Genomic DNA, 22,679 nt, shown 5'->3' on the forward strand with positions numbered 1-22,679 from the left:
ATGGTCGATCAAGGGGAAAATTATGGCTGCATGTAGGAAAATACTGAGGAAATTGTTTTTTTTGTTTTGGTTTTTAAAGGTCTTAAAAATTGTTGTTAAAAGAAAATCGAATTTTTCATCAAATTACGATTATTAATGTTGTGGGTTGTTTTTTTTTTTTTTGCTTGTTTGTTCTGTTACTTATTTATGTTTGCGGCACAGATTTCACTGACCAGCAGAGTAATTAATCCTTTACCTCCCTTGCCTCCTTGGTTTTGATTGTGGGGCTGAGGGTAACAGCATGTTGTCCTGCCTGGCTGTCCTGCTAATTGTAACAGCATGTTAATGAGACACAAGATTACCCTCACACCCTTTGACCCGCTGTGGCTTCTACTCCCCTAAAGAGGGCCTGGAAACAATCAGACCTGAACAGATCTCCCCCCTCTTGCCAGTCGCTCAGTCTGCTTTCCATCTCACAGAGCTTTCTTCACATATCCCCAATACCTCAGTCAATGTACGTGTCCATCTGGTTGATTTTGCTAAAAGCTTCAGAAGAGCAAACCAGGGAAGAAACTAACTGTCTTTTTGGTCTGTTTTTTAAAAAATCAGATAGAATTTTTAACTGTTGTTTTCTGTTATGTAACGCAAAAGGAGCAGGCTACTGACATTAAGGGGTACGACATTTGGGTTGAAATGTGATCTCTCGATTATGGCCTCCAGATTTAACCCTCACTATAAGCATGTGATTAGTGGAGGGGAGGTGATACTTACGAGGAAATGAGAGCATGACACAGAGAGACAAAGATATCAATACTGTGGTCCATCTACCTCCTAGATGAAGTGGTTGACAAGTTCTTTTCACTCCTAGGTTACCTATACAAAAGACTTGGATTTTTATTATCCTCCAGCTGAACCAACAGCACCCTCCTCCTTACCCCCCACAGTCTTGGCAAGGATACGTGCATTACCATGTGCCTGTGGGTCTTGGTATTAGCTCTCATAACAATTGCATGCAAGTGTTTCTCAAGGGGGAGAAAAAATAAATGCATGAATAACTCTATTTTAACACATAGTGAGCAAACCTTTTGACCTGGGTGGTCCCAGCATCATTAGGCCACAGCACACCATCTGGTGTAAGATCAGTGAAGGCACTGAATAAAAACTCCAAAAGGCATATTCATCCACACTGAAGAACGATCTATATCTCTAGTTTCTTTTTTCCATCTCTAAAGAATTACAGATGTGGAAATTATGATACTAAGTACTGATGTGTGGGGAAAAGAGATAGAGGTCATAAAACAAGGACAAAACCAGAGAGTGATGATCATGTCATTTCCTCAGCTTTGCGTCAAGTGGTGCTCATTAACTGTGATGAGGTGCCGGCGTCATCTGCCTCTGACCGTCAGGTGGAAGATGGATGGCCCTTAGGTGCTTCACTGTAGCTAGTGTTGAACTGTGCTCTAGGGAGATCCATCAGACCTGTACAGGCAGTCGCTGTCTTGGGGGTAAGAAATACCCACTCCTCCATAGCCATGGGGCCCTCTGCAATTTCTAGCTTTCTTTCTTCAAAATAAATAAAGATCAAGAGAACACAGATGAGGCATCTTTGTTTGCATTTATTTCATATTAGAGGTGTTGCAAATAAATATCACTGATATGTCACTGTGATAATGGATGGTTTCACAAAATTCTTTTGAAAGAGAGGTCGTCCTCTGTCCAAGTTTCAACAATGACTTTGCGTCTAGAATCTTTTATTTGTAACAGTAGTTTGTGGATTGGTTTAGGTTTGATTTTAATGTACTACTCTCTGTGGTATGCATTATTCAACAAGCCCATTTTCCAAGCCCCAAACCAGGCCATCTGTATTCACGCTATCTAGCTAACCACCGCCCTATGTGGAAATAGGGCAGCACTGTCTGTCTGCTTTCTGCCAGCTAGGCTCGCAGACCTAAAAGCTGCAAAAGTTCAGTCACGTCATGGCAGGTGGTGCTTGGAGCATCTCTTACTCATTTCACAAGTTTGGCTTTTGCCTGGGTTGTTGTAGAGAGAAAATCTCCTCAGATCTTCAGCAAACATTGCAGGAAATGTAATGTATGTTCCCCACATGAGGTTGCCCACAGTATGAATATTTAACCAGCAAATCTCATTTGCAGTTATAAGGTAACATGAAACCAATTTTGAAGTTATTAACTGTGTTTGGGAGATGAAACCACTGTGACTTCAGCCAAGCCGAGATCGTATCTCCAGTTGTGTTCCCTATCATTATAGCAAGCAGTCCTGTTTTAAAAAGAAACAGACCTCATACAGTATACTCGGATTTGTCCCAAGGGAAAACCCCAGAAGTTACCCTGACTTCACATTAAGTTGTGAAATTTAAAATATGAGCGGAATGATTAGACAAGGAGATGTGCATTTTAAATAAGCATGCAATTATCTCTAAGGCTTTTGGCCTGTCATAAATATATTAAGAAAAATAACTGATTGTTTTAGCCATTTTAAATGGCTAAAACTAATGTCAAAAACAAGACCACACCTAGTGCCCATCCACCACTGTGTCCCATCTGCATATACATGGGGAGAACAGAAAGAAAACAAAGTCTCCCGCTAAGCATCTGATAACTGGGTGTTTAATGGCAGCCCATTAATATAGTCTGTCATATATTACCGACATAAATTGTGTATAAACTCCATCTTTAACTTTTATGATAATGCCACTACTAATACTATTACTACTTCTACTACTACTAATAATAATAAACCACTTTATTTATACAGCACCTTTCAAAACAGTGTTACAAAGTGCTTCACAAAGGCAAAATAAAAAAAGAAAAAAAAACAGGAAAGTTAACTAATAAAACGTAGTGGAATGGGAAAAATAAAACTTTGGGTTGACATTAATAAAAGCCTTTCCTTTTTTTTTTTTTAATAAAAAAAAGATGAGTTTTAAGAAATGATTTAAAAGATGTTACTTATTCTGCAAGCCTCATTGCCCGGTCACCTTTAGTCTTGAGCCAGGGTTTTGGAACGTCTAGAAAGCCCCTGCCTGAAGATCTGTGGCTGTGCTCTGGCTCATAAGGGAGCAGCAATTCCGCAATACAATATAACCGGGAGCATTTCATGGTTTAGCAGGTAACCATTGAAGAGAGCTTAAAACAGGAGTGATATGATCTTGTCTCTTTGAATTTCTTAAAAGCTGAGCAGCTACATTTGGTACTGGCTTTACAAGCTGTTTGTACTAGCTGTTTTTTGGATTAAATCTGAATATAGTGAATTGCAATAGTCTTTTAGAAGCATGAAATTTTGTGTTTAGATTTAGGATTTTTCTTTTAGGATTCATTCTGCATTTACTGTATCTATCTTGGTGTAAAGCTGCTCTGTAATGAAAGGGCAAACTAAGCCTTTTATTTCCTTCTTCCTCTTCTATACTTTATAATCTTACTGTCATATTCACTGGTATTTCTTGAATTCAGATACAAAGTCTAACCAAGAAATCTTTCTCTACTCCTACCCTCCCCATCCCATTTTGTTTCCAGGATGGTTCGAAACAGAGGCAGGTGAGGAAGAAAACGGTGTCCTTCAGCTCAATGCCCAGTGACCGCAAGATCAACAGCACAGCTGCGTGCATGGCCTTCATGATGGAGGGATGTGAGATGAAGAAGGTGCGCTCCAACTCACGCATGTACAACCGATACTTCCTGCTGGATCCAGACATGCACTGGCTCCGCTGGGAACCATCTAAGAAGGATTCAGAGAAGGCAAAACTGGAGATCAAGAGCATTAAGGAGGTCCGTTTGGGAAAGAAAACTCCTGTTCTGCGCAGCAATGGTCTCTCAGATCAGTTCCCTGATGAATGCGCCTTCTCAATCATCTATGGAGATAATTATGAGTCCTTAGATTTGGTAGCCAGTACAGCAGATGTTGTCAGTACCTGGGTGATGGGCCTGAGGTATCTGGTGTCATATGGCCGGCACACTGTCGACATGATGGAGCCCAGCCAACCAAGTCTACGAACTTCGTGGATTGGCTCAGTGTTTGAACTAGCAGATATGGAAAAGGAAGGACACATAGACTTGTTCAGGGCCACCCAGATAATCAAGGGCCTCAATCCTGGAATGAAAGAGTCTAGGATAGAGCTGAAGTTCAAGGAACTCCAGAAAGCTAAAGACCAATACGTAGAGGCAATTAACATGGACACCTTTGTGGAGGCCTACTGTGAACTCTGCACACGGCCAGAGATTTTCTTCCTACTGGTGCAGTTTTCCAGTAACAAGGAGTATCTGGACAGTAAAGATCTGATGCTATTTGTAGAGGTGGAGCAAGGTGTGGAAGGTGTAACGGAGGACATGTGCAGGGATATTGTTCAGAAATTTGAGCCATCTGCCGAAGGCAGGGAGAGGAGCTACCTCTCAATTGATGGCTTTACACACTATCTCCTCTCCTCCGAATGCCACATCTTTGACCCCCAGCACAAACACGTGTGCCAGGATATGACCCAGCCTCTGTCCCACTACTACATCAACTCCTCACATAACGCCTCCCTTCTGGAAGACCATTTCTGGGGTTCTGCAGACATCAGCAGCTACATCCGAGCTCTAAGGATGGGCTGTCGCAGCATTGAGGTCATTGTATGGGATGGCCCTGATAATGAACCAGTGGTGTATGTAGGTAGTTCTGTAGCCTCACAGCTAGCTTTCTCTAAAGTCCTGGACATTATAAACCAATATGCTTTTGAGAGCTCTGAGTATCCCCTGATTCTCTGCTTGGTGACCCACTGCTGCATCCCCCAGCAGAGGGTCATGTCACAGCACATGAAGAAGATTCTTGGCGACAAGCTGTACGTTGAAACCCCCAACAAGGAGGAAAACTACCTACCCTCCCCTGAGAAACTCAAAGGTAAAATCCTCCTCAAGGGTAAGAGGCTACCGCCCAGCTGCACTGATGCTGAGGGGGATGTGACGGATGAGGAGGAGGGTCTGGAAATGTCCCGAAGAGTGGGAGCTGATGAGAAGGACCAGCTAAATGGATTGGGCTGCAAGAGTCTCAGACTGTGCAGGGAGCTCTCTGATCTTGTATCTCTCTGCAAGTCAGTCCTGTTCAAGGACTTTGATATCTCTAAGAGAGACCAAAAATACTGGGAGATTTGCTCATTCAATGAGGTAGATGCAAACAGGTTTGCCAATGAGTTCCCAGAGGAATTTGTCTGTTATAACAAGCGCTTTCTCTCCAGGGTATATCCCACACCTATGAGAATTGATGCCAGCAACATGAACCCCCAGGATTTCTGGAAGTGTGGCTGCCAGATTGTGGCCATGAACTACCAGACCCCAGGCCTGATGATGGACCTCAACCTTGGCTGGTTCAGGCAGAACGGCAACTGCGGGTATGTTTTGCGGCCAGCCATTATGAGAGAGGAGGTGTCTTACTTCAGTGCCAATGCTCGGGACTCCCTGCCAGGGGTGTCTGCCCAGCTTCTTCACATTAAGGTCATCAGTGGGCAGAATCTGCCCAAGCCCCGCGGCTCTGCTGCTAAGGGTGATGTGGTGGAGCCCTACATATATGTGGAGATCCATGGCATCCCAGCTGACTGTGCTGAGCAAAGAACCAAGACTGTGTCCCAGAATGGTGACAACCCTATTTTTGATGAGAGTTTTGAATTCCAGATCAATTTACCAGAACTTTCAGTGCTGCGCTTCGTCGTGCTGGATGACGACTACATTGGAGACGAGTTCATTGGCCAGTACACCATCCCATTTGAGTGCCTACAGCCAGGCTATAGACATGTCCCCCTACAGTCTCTTACAGGAGAGTTCCTACCCAATACCACACTGTTTGTCCATGTAGCCATCACCAACAGGCGGGGTGGAGGAAGGGCACATAAGAGGGGTCTGTCTGTCAGGAAGGGTAGGAAGGCCCGGGAGTACACCACCACCAAGACCACAGGGATCAAAGTAGTGGACGAGCTCTTCAGAGCATCCACCCAGCCCCTCAGGGAGGCCACAGACCTCAGAGAAAATGTGCAGGTAAGGAACTACAGACTTATAGTATCTATGAAACAATAAACACAAAACCATTACTGATGGTTGTGTGTGTCACACTGGGTTATGTAGAGCAGGACTTATTGTTAAACCTCTTGCCTTTTTACTGCCGTAAACACCTTGTGATGATGGGCTTTGTGTTGGGATAACTGGCCTGCACTGTTAAGCTGTTGTGGAGTGACACCTTTTTCCCCACATTTGTGCCTTTTTACATTCTGGTGGAGTGTTCATGATTTTGATCACGCAGAACAAGTTAATAATGCTATAGATCACTCTTTGATTAGAGTGTTTGCGGTCCAAAAGTCTGATGAAATGATTTTAATCCTATAAAGCAATCCTATTTGCATTGCAATCAGTGGTAAAACTTTAGACCCATAATGCAGCTTTGCATTTGGTTGCACTCATTACATTCAGTTTTGGTGAATTGGTTCCCCACCAGTTACTTCAGTCTATCATATTAGAGCAAAGGTTATTTTTTAGACTGAGTACTCAATCTATCTGGACATGTGATGCATATGTTATGCATATATGACCTAATGGCTTAAGCGATATAGGCGTCACACATTCTGTTTTTCTTTACAGAGCATGGATAATGGGCAGCTCTGCTGACTACAATATTGCTGTTCTGTTCTTAAAAAAACATGTGACAGTACTTTTTTTAAATGGGAAAACCTCTTATCATACACATCTGAATCCAACATTTCCGGGAGTATAAAGTAGATGCTGTCTGAAAATGGCATGTCACTCCCATTCTCTTTAAACTCATAGCATGTAATAGACACTAACAATTACAACTGATGTTACAGTACAGTACAAAAGCATCAAATTCAAATTCTCTTTTATGTGGTAATTTAAGGGTAATAGAAATCACAGCATTGCATATTGTAATATTTTGTGTGCAAGTTTTGATGTAAATGTATTGCTAGGAGTAAAGAAAGCACGATCATCAGAATCATTCATCTTCATGCTCTGTTGCCCCAGGAATATGCTTAGCACCTTACATGCTTGACTGAACATTATACATATTATGTTAAAGTAGATACAAGTCATATAATAGAATTGACAGAGATCTTCTGGAGAACAAGAAAGTATTCACAAACTATGGTTATCTGTGTATTTGATTCTAAGTTAAAACAGCATTATGTTTTATTGCTTCAGCGGTTCCAAACTGATGTAAGTGTTTCTGATTGGACTTACTTCACTTGCTGTTGTGGATTGTGGCTTGTCGCTAATTGTGCTCTATTAATATTATAGACGAGAGCAGTAATAAAGTTACATTGCGGTACAATTATAAGGTTTATGAATAATGTAATCATTAATGAGGGACAATTACTGTTCAGGGGAGATGACTGGGTTGCTAGGCACTTAGTGCACTACTTTATAACTCCTCTAGATGAGCAAATGAAGATTAGTAACCAGGGTATATATTTGGTTGATCACCAGTAGCAGAAGCCTTTCAGTGCAGTTTATTATTTCGTTTATGATGACAGAAGGGTGTGATACAAAGCTTGTCTCATTTGCTCACTCTGCAAGCTACAAAACGGGGAGAGCCAGCGAGCCTTTTGTGCTGTGTTGTGTTGTTTAGTTGTCTGTTTGGAGTGGCAGGCTCACTTTTGTATTCTCTGACATTTTTCGCAGTAAAAAATAGTCTGGCTGCACACTTTGAACTGTTGACATGACGGATAAACCGTGTTCTATCTACTTAAGGAAAATTTGTGTTAATAGAATTTTGTTAAGTGAAAAAAGACTTTAAAAAAAATAAATCGTGTAATTTATTTTTATTGTTTCTTAAAATTTATTTAAAAGGGCTTGGACCATCAAGTAACCAAACAGGCATATTTACTCACTTGATTAAATACTTTAAAAAATACCCTCATGCAACAATTCAAAATAATTGGTAATTCCATACATGTAAGTAAGAAAGCACCGTAAAATGAAGAACTGAGAATCAGAGCAGTGACAGTGACTGTAAAATGAGACAGCAGTGCAAAAGAATGAAAGGAGAGGTCATTATTTCTTTTATCCACAGATTGATTAAAAGTGATACTGAAAGTGTAAATATGTCATCTGACCTAGTAGAGCAGATACATGCACATGAAGGGAAAAAAAGACAATGTGCTTTCTCATTAACATAACAAAAATAATAAATATACCCATTTCAATGAACGAAATGTGGTAATGGGTAGTTGACAGATCTGATTATCTTCTTCTTAACCTGATATCGCCAGTAACCTGGTGACTTGTGCGTGAGTAGCACATGTTGGAAGAATGCAGGCTTAACAACGTCAAATACATAATGTTGATGTTTCAAATTCAACAGACTCATGCACAGTACGTTCCTCCAGAAAGGGAGGTGTAACCCTCAAAGTCCTTGTGATCACCTATAGAGCTCTACATGGTCACACTCCTACTCCTACTCTACTGCCTACAGTAGAGGTCTACTGCAGCCCTATGTTACCAGCAGGTCTCCACGGTCTGTTCAGGCTTTGCTGGTTGTTCCTAGAACGAGGTCTAAAATTAAAGGGGACTGGGCTTTTGAGGTTGTGCCTCCTAAACTCTGGAACTCTCTCCCACGGGATTTAAGATCTGAGGACACCTTTAAAAAGCAGTTCAAGACCTACTTGTTTAGGCTTGCCTTTGTGTAATATTTCTATTTATTCAGTTTATTATTATTATGCTCTATATTTGAATGTATGTCTTTGTTCTTTTTCCTCTGTGAAGCACTTTGTAATGTCTCTGCTCTTGAAAGGTTCTTTATAAATAAAGCACTTACTTTTTATGTATCTAGGTTATAAATACCAAGGTTTGTCTGTCTGTCTTCAGTAAGCAGTAACTTCCGTTTAATGGCTCAGCAAACAAAAGACCAGACCAAACTAAGTAAGCAGAGATGTGATTAGAGATCCTTTGGCATGCCGTCATGCATTTCTCAGTTGTGGAAATAGACATGCTCTGAAAGCGTACATAATTTTCCTCCCCAAGACGCCACAACGGAGAGAAATGTGATTGTGTTCTGAAGGTGAAATTGAACCTGTAATTTCAGAGGTAGTGACATCAAATTATAGGCTGAATTGGATAAGAGCAAGGCAATTGCAGGAAAACCATTGGAAATAAAAGGGTGAAAACAAGCAACTAATGAACAATCCTGACAAAACAGTGTTTCCTCAAAAGATTATGATATGATGTTTTCTGGCATCATCAAAGTGTTGCTTGTCGGAATAATTCTGAAGTTGTGAGAAATGGACATCTGAACAGTTTGATATAAGGTCGTAATCTTTGCTCGGGTGTGAGTCAGCAAGGGAACATTTCATGAATAAGACATGAAATATGGCTCACTGTGAAGTCAGCCCTGTAAATCTGACAGAGGCTAATTAAATACATCCTAACTTTTGTAAAACTCAAGTCAACTAACTCTTGCTAAATATGGAAATAACCACAGACATGCCATGTGTCACAGCTGACACTCCAATCTGTTCTGTGGCTTTGAATCATCTCTCATAACAAACGGCTTTGGAATCTAATCTATAGGCCTGCATGTAAAATGGCTTTGGGTGGACAGATGATCGAAGGTGAATCAGTGTTTTTAACTGGATCAAACAACATTGGCACCAAACATCTTCCTCGGGTTTGAAATGTAAATTTGTCTTTTTGAAATGAAGAGATAAAAGTTGATGAAACAAATGAAAGAGGTAAAGTTGAGAGGAAGGCTTTAAAAGGGATAAATAGAGGTGGAATAAGGGCTTTTCCTTTTAAATGTTAAAAAAAATGGACAATTGTGAGAGCTTTGTAGAGGCCAGCTGTGTGGAGCCTATTGCCGTGGATCTAGAGGGCAGCAACAGGGCCTGTGGCCAACAAACCCACAAGGCAGCAACCAGGCCAGTTCTGGAAACTTTGCCAGCCCTGACTTGAAGCCAAGATTAGAAGTTAATGGGAGAGAGAAAACATCTTTTGTACCCCTGCTCACTAAAATCCAAGACAGCATGGCACACAACCTCAGCCTGGAAAGCAATGCACAGACACACACTTTAGATGTTGCCATCAAAAGCGTTATTTCTCCTCACCAGGCTCTTTTAAGATTCCTTTTATCCTCAAACAGCAAAGCTTCCAGGTGGCCTGCTTTGAATAATAACAGAAAGAGAAGTGTGTCTGCCTATTAAAGAGAGTAAGGAAATCCACGAACATTGACCAGTGGGCAGATATTATAGGTTGCCAATTTTCATATGGGGATCTAGGCAGCAAATCAGTTATTTCTGCGGGAGACTCGAATGAAGTACTTTCCAAAGTGCTGCTACCAATGAACCTTATAAAGTCTTGATGGAGCAGCAGGAGAGCTGCCAGCCTGGAGTTTCTATTTGCTGAAATGTGTGTGCCATCATAGGCCCATTCATAACCACTCAGTGCTGTAGACCAGAGTGAGGAGGAGAGAGATATACAGATAGAAGCAGAGAGAGAGAGAGAGAGAGAGAGGGACAAACGGAAACAAAAGCAGCGTTGTATCCAGGCCCAGAGCTCTGATTTGGGAATGTTGGAAGGGGAGTAAAGCGGGGGAAGAGAGTAATTAAAAACACAAGCCTCTCATTGGGTTTTTCAAGGCCATGGCCTGGAATCAGCATGGCCTTTATTGCACGACAATTATCGAAAAACATTTATGACTGTGGTCCCGTACAAACGTGCGTGGAATTGTTCAGAGCATAATGAATGCTAATAACTTCAGCTCAGACCAAACTGACATATAAACACATGCTCTTAGTTCAGACACGCACACAATCACACACCGGGATTTAATCCGGAGCCCCAGAGCTGTCCTGCTTCCACCATTGTGTTTGAAAAGGCGGTAACTGCGAGCGTGTATGCTGAGGCTCAGCATACAGATGCCGACTGTGTCCCCTGGCCAGCCTCTCGGTCTACAGGAAGGTCGGGCCCCACAGTGACAGCACATCCTCTCGGGTAGAGGGTGGATTTTTTTTTTTTTTTTTTTTTTTCCCCCTTTTGCAGACCTGGAGGTCTAGCACAGGGAGACAGCTGGTTCCCACACTGCAGTGTGTGAGAACTGATTCCCAAATACCAACACTAGCTTGTTCTCTGGGTTTTTTTTTCCCCCACCCACTCCTGTCCTGTCTCCCTTCACCTCTTATTCTCTTTCACGCTCTCTTACCTGACTTATGTTTCCTTAATGCTTCTCATCATCGCCCTAACTCTTCATGCCTCAGCCCAGATTGCTCTTTTGCACTGCTTCTCTTTCACTGTCCCTTTCCTCTTCTCCCACCTCACTCTGTCATGCTCCCTCTTCTTGCTGTCGCTTAACCAAGCTAACTGATGGGGTGCTGTGTGAGAAACAGCGGGCCCGCTTTTGTTGCTTGGATTCCAATGGTGGCAGAAGAATGAAACGCTGCAGAGACTTTGAACCCAGACGTGCAGAAACTCTGGCTTCATTTGGCTGGGCCAGGGAGGGTGAGGAGCGAGCGAAAGAGAGGGAAAGTGAGGTTGGCGGCATTCTCCAGATTAAATTGAGTTTAGGCCGACAAACTGCTGCTGAACATGGTGCTGCCAACAAGTGACGGAACACTCATGACCTCAGGTGTGTTGGTCAAATGGTTGTGCCAGGTAGAGGGGTTTGTGGACGTGATGTTGTTAGCCAGTTTCAGCTTGTTATACAGCAGTGATGGCAGCTGGGCAGAAATGTGTTTGTTTGGTTTTGGTTCCAAATCTTGCTAGTCCAAACATGCCAAATTAGATTTGTGTTTGAAGTAAACAGAGGGTTTAAGACATAACACTAATGTTAAAAAACAAAAAAACAAACAAACTGGCAGATTTCGTGACTGTCTTTGATGACATTACATTCATTTGGCTGATGCTTCTGTCTAAAGTGACACATGCACTACAATGAGAGCAATTTCAGGTTCGGTGTCGTGCTCAAGGACACTTCAACATGTGGAGAGGGGGAGCCCGTGGCTCGAATCACTAATCTTGTGACTGATTGCAGACTTGCTCAACTGACTGAGCTACAGCCGCCCCTGAGGAAAAATTAGATTCGCTATTGTTACTAAATTAAAAGCAGCAGGATTTAAAAAAGGTGGATATACACAGAGATCTGGTTAGGAAAAACATTAGAGAAAAGGTGAGAAAAGAGAAGCAGAAAGTAAGAAAGAAGGATGAGTGACTGAATGTGTTTAGCACCTCCGGGATGTGGTCAGAAGTTTGGCTCCAGCGCCTCTCAGCTGTTGAATGAGCAGACTGATATTATGGGATAAGGTTTTTTTTCACAAATTTTACTCTCACCAAGGCAAACACTCGCTGCTATCTTATCTTGTGTCAGGTCTGAGGGGAGTATCATGATTCCTCTCATTAATTCGCCTCACTCAAAGTCCACTGCAAAACAGTGGTTGCAGTATTTGGTCCAGTATTCCATGAGGACCACAATCACTTCATTTGACAAGTAACCGTTTCCTTGGTGGGATATGTTGACGGTTGCTTTGGTTGGTTTCATTGAAACTGAGATATAATGTAGTGATACCAAAACAGGTTCAGAGTATATAAAATAAATAGCTTATAAAATACTTACATGTATTTATTTATACTGGAATATTTAAAAAAAAACTTTTATTTGTGCATTGTTACGTGTTTATAACCAAACTGCTCTCCTTCATTGTGGGTGTTTTTTTTCCTTCCCAGAATGCCATGGTGTCCTTTAAGGAGCTGTGCGGCCTGACCCCCGCAGCCAACATGAAGCAATGCATCCTGACAGTGTCTAGCTGGCTGATGAACAGTGAGCGGTCACTTAGGGTAACGGTGGACCTGAGCGAGACCTACCCCACCATGGAGGCGCAGGGTCCTGTGCCTGAGCTGCTGCGCAAGGTGCTCAACGCCTATGACATGGTAAATAACCTGCACGCACAGGAAAGGGTGGATGTACCAGCATGTGATGCTTTCAAGCGAACAGAAGTGGTCATACAACAGGTGAACCTAAAATGTTTCTGTGGATAAGTCTGACTCTGGTGTCACACATGAACATGTGTTCTGTGGAATTTTAAAACAGTACTAAAGTATAAAAAAAATCCAGTGCACACGCTGTCACGGCTGGTGATAGGAGCACAGGCAGGAAGGGCACAAGCAGACACACGTGCAGAAGACCTGGTGTAATAAAGTTACTTTGAAGATAGAATAAAATGATGAAGACCAGGCTAACTAGGGCACAGGCGGGCAGGCAACAGAAAAGGGCACGTTCAGCCCTGACAAAACCTAGCAAAACGTTCATTTAAAACAAACGGCATGCGCACTTCCTTTTACATAGAGTGGGGTTTATATATATATATATACACACACACACACACACACACACACACACACAGAGCTGCTGATTGGGTAACACCTCTGACACCTTTACCAAATAAGAGAAAAACGTTCAGCCCGGAAACCGTAGCAGAACGGTGCACACCATTTGCAGATTGAACGTGCCCCGGGTAGCTAAAAACAGGTAGCAAGCAAGGTAACGTGAATGAGCATGAACAGCAAAAAGGGAGACATTTGCAAACAATCTGGAAGCTAGCTGGGGAAAAGGGCTGGTATAAATACAAGGGAGCAAAGAGGGAAATGAGAAACAGGTGTGTAGGTAGGTGGGGAGAAGGGTCCAGCAGCAGCCTTGCAGACCCTACAAACAATTCCCCCTCAATTGAGGACACATTTTCTTTCAAAATGCTATCTCTCCCTTGTGTGTTTCACTAAACCCTCTTGTTTTTAACTCTCTCTCTCTGGCTTAATTTTTTATACCGTTCTCGCCTTCTTTCAAGGCTGTAGCTAATACCATCAAACTAGATCTATGAGAAACTTGCTGCCTGTGCATTCTATGACACCCTCAGAGTGCCAGTTGTCCCTTACCTAACCAGCCCACAAACCGTGTTTGGCACTTCAACTTCCTTCGTGTTCGTCCTTCACGTTGGTGCTGCAGCACGAAGCTGGATATACTTGTAGGCGGGTGGGTGGGTTCCATTGATTAGGGAATGGGAAACAGGTGAGCAGGTGGATCTGGGAACAGGCAGAAAGTCCGGGGACATCTAGTGGGAGGGTGGAGCATGACAGGAGATAGAAGGCCAACGTGAACAGGGCTGTGACAGGGATCATGACACATGCATACATAGTGAATGTTATCCTCTGATCTTTTGACACAATAACACTCTTATTATAGTGTGTAACGTCTCACTAAATATCTACCTTAGGTAGGATAAAATGTCAAAACACTAATGCATTCAGGTATGACATGAAAAGCTCCCCTATGATGCCGTGTTAAGCACTTCCTGCCCTGTGCAGATCTTCACGGGTGCTGCGCTTACAAAAATAAAACGGCAAAAAAAACCCCAAAACAGATGGTTAGCTTGCTCCCTCCCCTAATGCTAGATTGCCTAACATTTGATTCAAGCATTCACAGAGCTGAATGCGTTTTACAAGGCTTTTAGACAATGGCTCAAACCACTTATTTGACCAGTTAGTTTGACATGGCCTTCTCCATCCAGCCTCCTCTCTTACAAGAGAACTACATGTTTCACCACTTGACATTGGTGCAGCCCAAAAGGGGATTGGAGGACTCTGTCTGTAATTGGTTATCACCTGCTGTTTCTACTCCCCCTCCTCCTCTCCCTTGTGAACCTTGGTGGGAGCTGGCGAAGTGGGTCATAAGCCAGGAGCAAGGTTGCTGCGTCCATGCTGCTCAGGTCAGCGGCGCTCCTTCTGCTGACACCTGCAGGAGTGCACTGACAGGAGCGACGCGGCGCTCGGCTCTAAATAGAACCTGCTTTGGCTTTTACAAGGCTTCACACCGAGAAGGAGGCTTCCTGGTGCTGTCAGCGCAACTCTCTCACGCTCTCTCATGCTGAAAGGCATGACCAGAGTCTCATATTTTAGAGTCTTTAGAGATTACACCATCCATTATCAAAAACTTGTGGTCTACCAACACACCAACCCTTTAACACCAAAAAACACTCATCATCCATGTTACCTTATTGGATATTTGTGACTTTATTAATAAGGATAATTAATATAGCTTGGTTTTGGTAAGCTATTTAAAAAAGGCATAACAAAAATAACAAACATGCAAGTAAATTTCTACCAGAAATGTATTCTTCTCACTAGATGATCTTGGAGCACTGGAGGATGACAGGTCCCAATTGTATTATTTCAGAGGTTTTCAGCTTTAAAGGGTGATATTGTAGTCTAAGGAGTTAATAACATGATGTACATACATTAACCTATGGTCTGGTCCTGAGGCTTGGGCATAATCAGCTCAGTGTTTGTGTTTGCTTCCCATAGATTGGCTTCTTGGCACACTCTCCACTCAAGAACAGAGGACTCTGTGTACGTGTGTGTGTGTGTGTGTGTGTGTGTGTGTGTGTGTGTGTGTGTGTGTGTGTGTGTGTGTGTGTGTGTGTGTGTGTGTGTGTTTGCACGGGCGCACGTGTGTGAATGCTTGTGACTTCATGGGAGCATGGCAGCAGGTCATTAACTGTAGAATATCAGTGTGCAGTGTGTGCCCTCAGTCACCCCCACGTGGGCTGCAACCAGCCAGCATTGTGACCCTGAGCTGAACAAAGCTTCAGCACAGTGCTCCTCTGTTTCTGTAGATCAGGGCCTGTCTAGCTCAAGTACACACACACATACACACACACACACACACACACACACACACACACACACACACACACACACACACACACACACACACACACACACACACACACACACACACACACACACACACACACACACACACACACACACACACACACACACACACACACACACACACACACACACACACACACACACACACACACACACACACACACACACACACACACACACACACACACACACACACACACACACACACACACACACACACACACACACACACACACACACACACACACACACACACACACACACACACACACACACACACACACACACACACACACACACACACACACACACACACACACACACACACACACACACACACACACACACACACACACACACACACACACACACACACACACACACACACACACACACACACACACACACACACACACACACACACACACACACACACACACACACACACACACACACACACACACACACACACACACACACACACACACACACACACACACACACACACACACACACACACACACACACACACACACACACACACACACACACACACACACACACACACACACACACACACACACACACACACACACACACACACACACACACACACACACACACACACACACACACACACACACACACACACACACACACACACACACACACACACACACAAGCACACACACACACACACACACACACACACACACACACACACACACACACACACACACACACACACACACACACACACACACACACACACACACACACACTGTATGAGAGTCCACTTCCTGTCTCCCTACTAACAGGAGTGTGAAACTTCATTAGCTTACTCCTCAGTGCTGTGGGGCTGATCTTTAGGGCTCAAATTACACCGCGCTGTGATGGTCAGATGCAAAAGTAGAGGAGAGAATAAGGAAGCTGCATCTCTTCCACTATTTGTTTCCTTGTGGTATCAACACACATGTAATTTCTGGGCAGATATTCAGAACCAGCTATAAATGCCAAATATGTTAACTTCTTATCTCAGTAGCTCTCAAGGTACTTAGAAATGTGCAGAGAACAAATTTGCAGGAGAACACATATACAAACATATACATGTACATATTCAGATGCAAACATATATAAACAAACTCAAACATACAGCTTTTATATGCAAGCAAGAGCTGGAAAACTATCTATCTATCCATCTATATACAGGTCAGATTGTTACTTTATATTGCATGTACAGGACTGTGGTACAATTAGCGCAAGAGAGCGAGAATGCTTGAATAAATATAGTATGAATAAGAAGTTACTCTACATACAGAAGTGGTTTTATGTGCATATATTGAGTATATGCACATAAAATACAGTCATTTACGTTATTATTGTTATATATTGTATATTAGCTGACAGGCTAGTGTAGCAACAGAAAAACAGGTCCAATCCATATGTTCAGGTCATTACAGGAACAAAATTTAAGGCCTGTTTTCCCCTTTTTGCAATCCCATAGAGTTAAACACTGTAGTCCTTAATAGGCTGCTTACAACATAACTTTCCTCATGAATGTTATCTAGCTTTGTCTTGTACTTACATACAAGGCAAAAGAAATCTCAACTATGTTGTTTACACGCTCAGTTCATTGAAAAGAATCCAATTCCACTGATTATGATCTTACCCAAATTAAAGTAATCAGATAAAGAAATAACATGACAGTTATGTTGCCTTAATTGGGTTGAGGCTGAATTGTTAGTGCGCCTGTAAACATAGCAGCTAAGAGCTCAGCCCAGACACTACAAAATGAGCCTCGGCTCTTGAGGGGATCAAATCTCAAGTGGGACACCTCTAATTAACTTATTTGAAATTCCCTCTTTGTATTTTTCAATGCCTCTTATCTTAACTGTACCACGAAGGTCCTCTGCGATTGGCTGGGCCTCTGCTCAAGGTTTTTGACTCTGTTACGGTGCTGAGATGCAAGCTAACTTCATGAATTCTCTGTTCTCTAGATGATCCAAACCAGCAGAACACTGATTGAGTCGGCTGACGTGGTCTACTCCAAGCTCACACAAGCACAACGGGCAGGTACGCTGCATTATGGGATCAGCAGAGTCCTCGGCTGCAACATCCCCGTCCATCGACACTGCAGAACATGTTGTTCCAAGCTGTAATCCGAGCTGAATCTTTGTTTTCCTGAAAACTAGGGACAATTTCATTATATTGGCTTGAGATGATTCCGTTTTTTTTTTGTTTTTCAAATGTAGATTCTCTGATTTTATGATATTCCAGGAAAAAAAAGCAGCAGCACCATGGAACAAGGCCAGGATAGGGTAGCTCTGTCTGCTACTGTGAGGAAGATGACTCACAATTAAAGGACAAGTTCTGTGAAGGACACAAATGAAATGACCTCACTTACTGGCATATTTCAATAACTTTTTTAATAAAAATAAAATCGTAAGACACAAAGCAACATAAATTCAGTTGAAGATATTATTTTCAGCTCTTCTGTTTCAAGATCAAAATTAATCATGTACTGTAAGAATGTGCATCTGCAGCCTTTTAAATGCATTATGTGTCATGTCCTCTTGCCTAATAGAATGAGCCTAGAGTATCCTCTCCTACAGCATCTCCATCAACATCAACAACAGTGGCTGCTCCTGATAGAACAGGCCATCATCAGTGAGTCAGCACCGAGTAGTTATCATGTCAGTGGGCAGGTGAAGACAATCAGCCAGCCACACAGACAAAGGGCTGCAGGAGAAAGGGGACAGAGAGAATAAACATCCTCTGAGAGGAAGAGAGGAATAAAACGGTTTGACAGAGTGTGGAGTGAGAGGGGGAGGGATGGCAAACAGAGAGAATGGGATGGAATTAAAGAAGCATTTCGCCAGTACAGCGTTTTTAAAAAGGGTGCTCGGTGTAAAAGGTCCGGCCTTTTAGGAGAGAGAACAAAATTGACCATAATAAGATCATTAGGAGAGTAAGGGCTTCAAATCAAGAAATCCTGTGGCTTGTCTTCTCAAGCCTCTTTTACATTCAGCTCTAATTGTTCCTCATTTGCTTTGCTTCTCTACCACGCAGCAGTGCTTCCGCTGAAGAGCTCCTCAAATAGGAGCACATAGGTTGAATACTGACATCTTCATTTTGCGGGTTTACGTCTCATTCTAATGCTGTAGGCAACCAAAATCATACTGAAAAGCAAAAAAAAAAAGTGAGACCTAGAGTTTCAGGCCTATTATGACCTTATAATAGCTGGTGTAAACACGGAAAGCCATTTGTAGTTTGTGTATTTCTGTTGAGTATTTTGCGTATGAGAAACCCAAAGTAGACTGGGAAGGATCGCTCACTGGCACAGGCCAACTAAGTATCCTGAGGCTGATATGCCAATTTAAGCCGGCTATGCCCAGCTTTACTCCCTGGTTTCCCACAGAGGCAGGCATATGCTTCCCTCCCCCCACCACATCAAGCAAAACTGATATTTGTGCTAGTGCAGTTACCCAGGGATGTGGGTTGAATGCTGGGGCTTTCATCCACAGGGCAGTCCCCTGGCTCCAAGGTTCCCCAGCCCAGAGCTGGAGGCATTTTCAAAGGCGACGGCTGCAGAGTTAAGCAGAGCTTAAAGCCCACACAGCTGCAGCCACACTCACAGCAATGTCAGAAGACGGACACCGGAGGCTGATGCTTAGCTTACTGCTGCTGTCAGGTGAAAAGTCTGTACTTCCAAAATGCCAAAATTTTAGTAAGAAACATTTGCAGTAAGAAAATCAACCTCGTGTTGTGCCTCACAAGCATGCTTGTTTTAAGTAACTACATTCATTTTCGAAAGGGCTGCAAAAGCCTCAGGGTCGAAGTATTGTCTGAAGGAGCATGTAATCCCTCCAATCCAACCGAAGTGAAAACAAGTAAATTCCTAACTTTGGAGTTACCAGTTTTTCACATAATAGCAGCCTTATGTAAGAACGATATAATGACGCGGAAGGCTGGAGTGACAGCCCTGAGGCGCCTCAGCTGCATGCCAAACATAGCACTTTCCCTATCGCCCACTTCCACTCCCCTGCCTGTGGCACTCACACACATGCCTCAGTCCAAACCACCACCATTCTCAGATATACATAACTCCCAGGTCTGTTCATTCATACTTCCAGACACTCGCCGTAGTTTTGACAATGGTAAGTGAGGCAGACAAAAGAAAGGAAAAATATAATGTACAAATAGCAGGTACGTGGTATTACAGCAGGCTGACAGAGAAACAGATGCCCCAACACTGTTTACCAAATTCCACTTACTTTGCTTTTTATGTGGAAAAGAGCTATGTAATGTGAACAGCTGCCTCAAATCAAAAGTTGGAAAAATAACAATCCAAACTTTCAATTAAATTTAGCCCTGTATGCCAAAGGGAATATAAAGTCGGAATTAATATTATCTCAGGATACAGAAATACAGAAAGGAGCGAGTCTAACAGCAGTATTGCATTACATTATTTAACTACACGTTGAGGTTTATTCAAAATTGATTCAGAAGTGTTTTAGGCTTGCCTTAGTTGTTACCGTATAAGAGCTGCATCTACATCAGCACATGCAAGCACAAAGTATAAAATACTGTTCATTTATGAGTACGGCGGCAAATGTAATGCATTAGTGCTTGCAATGCATGAACAGCATTTAAGAGAATTTTAAGGTAAGAAAAGTGCTTGATGGGGAAATCATTATGCCCAAGTCACCATTTTAGATCTACCATAATAATCTCCCTCTGCTTTAATAAACAAATTATTTTCCAATATTAATGCGGGCACTTCTGTCCTGCTCCTCCGCTCAGCATACTCCCTTGTCCTGTCCATCTGCTTCCTGTCTCATCAGGTCCCCGTAGTCTGTATATCTGCCGCTGCTTTTGCTTGCATTTATGCAGAATTCTTTCATATTAGTCCATCAAGTTTTAAGTGTAGTTTGAACTGTATAGGTTAGAGCAAATGGAAAATGAAATACACTGTTAATATAGCATTATATTGATTGTGTTGTGTCATTCTTAAAAAAATGGCTTAGCTGCTGGAGAACTTGAACTGTTCATTGTGAAAGTGCTCTCAAATGTTCTTGAAAGTTGACCTTCACAATGCCGCATATGTGCCAAATAGAAAGGTCGACAGGGTTGAGGTAAACCACTTCAATCTAATTTTACAATCAAAATCAGTGAATCGAATACACAGCTTCGCCAGTGTCCCTGCACAAATACCACAGCACAAAAAACCTTTCTCCCCAAATCGGATTTCGCCCTCTTTTGGTCATATTTGTCTTGTTTAGCCTGTATCTCAGTTCATTATAAGCGTTACGTATCCTTCAGAGAACAGAAAACCCACAGAGGACATTTGGTTGAGCTCATGGCTCCCCAGAAAAACGCTGCATCTTTCTGATGGCTGGGAAGGCATGAATTTGCCTCTTTTCATAGACTGATGAGCACTGAATGCACCCTTCAGAAGCCATCCCATAAGCCTTATCATTATGTACAAAACTGTCAATGACAATAGCAACGGCCTGAAGACAGACAGAGAACCAGAGAGCGGAGGCATACGAAGAGCGAGATGGTGGATCTGCATGGAATTTAAGGTTTTGTCCTTGTGATCGATCTGGAAGCCAAAGGTGTAATTTTGGTGTAATGGATGTGTGAGAAGCAGAAAAAGGTGCTATTAGACGATGGGTTGTCAGCATCAGAGAGCAAATATGGGATGGGGTGGTGTGTGTGTGTGTGTGTGTGTGTGTGTGTGTGTGTGTGTGTGTGTGTGTGTGTGTGTGTGTGTGTGTGTGTGTGTGTGTGTGTGTGTGTGTGTGTGTGTGTGTGTGTGTGTGTGTGTGTGTGTGTGTGTGCAGTGAATCTAAGCTTAATTTAAGGTCTTTGATTGAGCCTGACACTTTTGCCCTAGGCATTAAAAGTGTGCTCTGCTCATCAGCTAAACGATGTTGTGACAAAGCCATAATCATGATGACGCACAGGGTGCGATCTGAAATGAGGGACCTGAGCTAACCTTTTATCTCCCAAGTTGCCATTCGTTTTAAATCTGAGCAAAGTGAGATGACTGGCACATTGGCAGATTTATCATTCATACAGTAGGACAGTGGAAACGGCTGCGGGCAGTTTTGGGCTGCTATGGTTCTTCCTTCCCAGCAGCCCTCCCTCCGCTTCCTCTTTCCTTCCTGTGTTCAGTTTATGCCCAGTTATTATTGCAGCTAATCAGTTTAATTTGGGCAGTGAAGATGACGTGTTGATGAGGATGGAGAGGTGCCGGATGATCCCCCCTGGGCACTATTGATGGCTCGGCATCACACATACCGCTAATGGGGGACCAGATAGACAGCTGGGATGCACACTCTGGTACCTCCAGATGCTACCACTGTGTGTTTGGGTCTGTGCGTGTACTCTGTGCGCTGGCTTATGTGTCTACACGCATATCTAATCTGATTGTGCATGGAGAGCACAACTCCCACTCCATCTCCTAACTAGCCTCTGCTGTACTGGCTTCTATAACTCAGTTTGTTTCCTTAAGTAAAGGTGTCTATCGTCAGAAAGCTTTGCTGAAGGACTGAGCTTTGGTACTAGTAGAACAGAGGCTACAGTGCCTTGGAGAGGGGCCAGAACTTAATTAAGCCATTTATACAACATTTATACAACCTCTGTGCTTCTGTTCATCTCTCAGCATCTCTGTGTATTCAGCATCTAGACTGTGAAGTGTTCAGGTTTGAAAACAGCCCTGCATCCAACCATGTTAAAACAGGCCGTGTTAGAACAGGCTTCAAGCCCAGTCTGTGGGTTTAGGAGCTGCTTTCTCCCACCAAGCCTGACTGTGCTTATTTCCATGCAAAGACTCGTTGTCTGACTGACACCACTCCCTTCCATTACCATGGAAATCCAAAGGGATAAAGACATCTCCCTCCCTTTGTATTCTATGGCTTTGTACCGTCATTGTTTTGCTGGCTCGTCAGCAGCTGGAAAATCCAAATTCTCTATTTGCAGCGATGATAC

General features: G+C 42.9%; 1 protein-coding gene across 3 annotated transcripts in view; it reads left to right on the forward strand.

Moving 5' to 3' along the window:
- Positions 1-22,679, forward strand: part of si:ch211-210g13.5 (inactive phospholipase C-like protein 2) — a 68,309-nt gene that overhangs the window by 36,579 nt on the left and 9,051 nt on the right. For 2 of the 3 annotated variants that reach the window (XR_005707196.1, XM_040123739.1), the window contains exons 2-4: positions 3,513-5,999; positions 12,684-12,887; positions 17,681-17,756. Coding sequence is in view for 2 of the 3 variants with exons in the window: in XM_040123739.1 (XP_039979673.1) it covers positions 3,513-5,999; positions 12,684-12,887; positions 17,681-17,756 (2,767 nt within the window). In the remaining variant the exon portion in view is untranslated. Of the gene's footprint in view, positions 1-3,512; positions 6,000-12,683; positions 12,888-17,680; positions 17,757-17,960; positions 18,113-22,679 lie in introns of those variants that run through there. The other variant, XM_040123740.1, reaches the window with a different exon arrangement.

Source organism: Xiphias gladius, chromosome 3, assembly GCF_016859285.1.
Source record: "Xiphias gladius isolate SHS-SW01 ecotype Sanya breed wild chromosome 3, ASM1685928v1, whole genome shotgun sequence".
In the NCBI taxonomy this organism is placed as follows: domain Eukaryota; kingdom Metazoa; phylum Chordata; class Actinopteri; order Istiophoriformes; family Xiphiidae; genus Xiphias; species Xiphias gladius.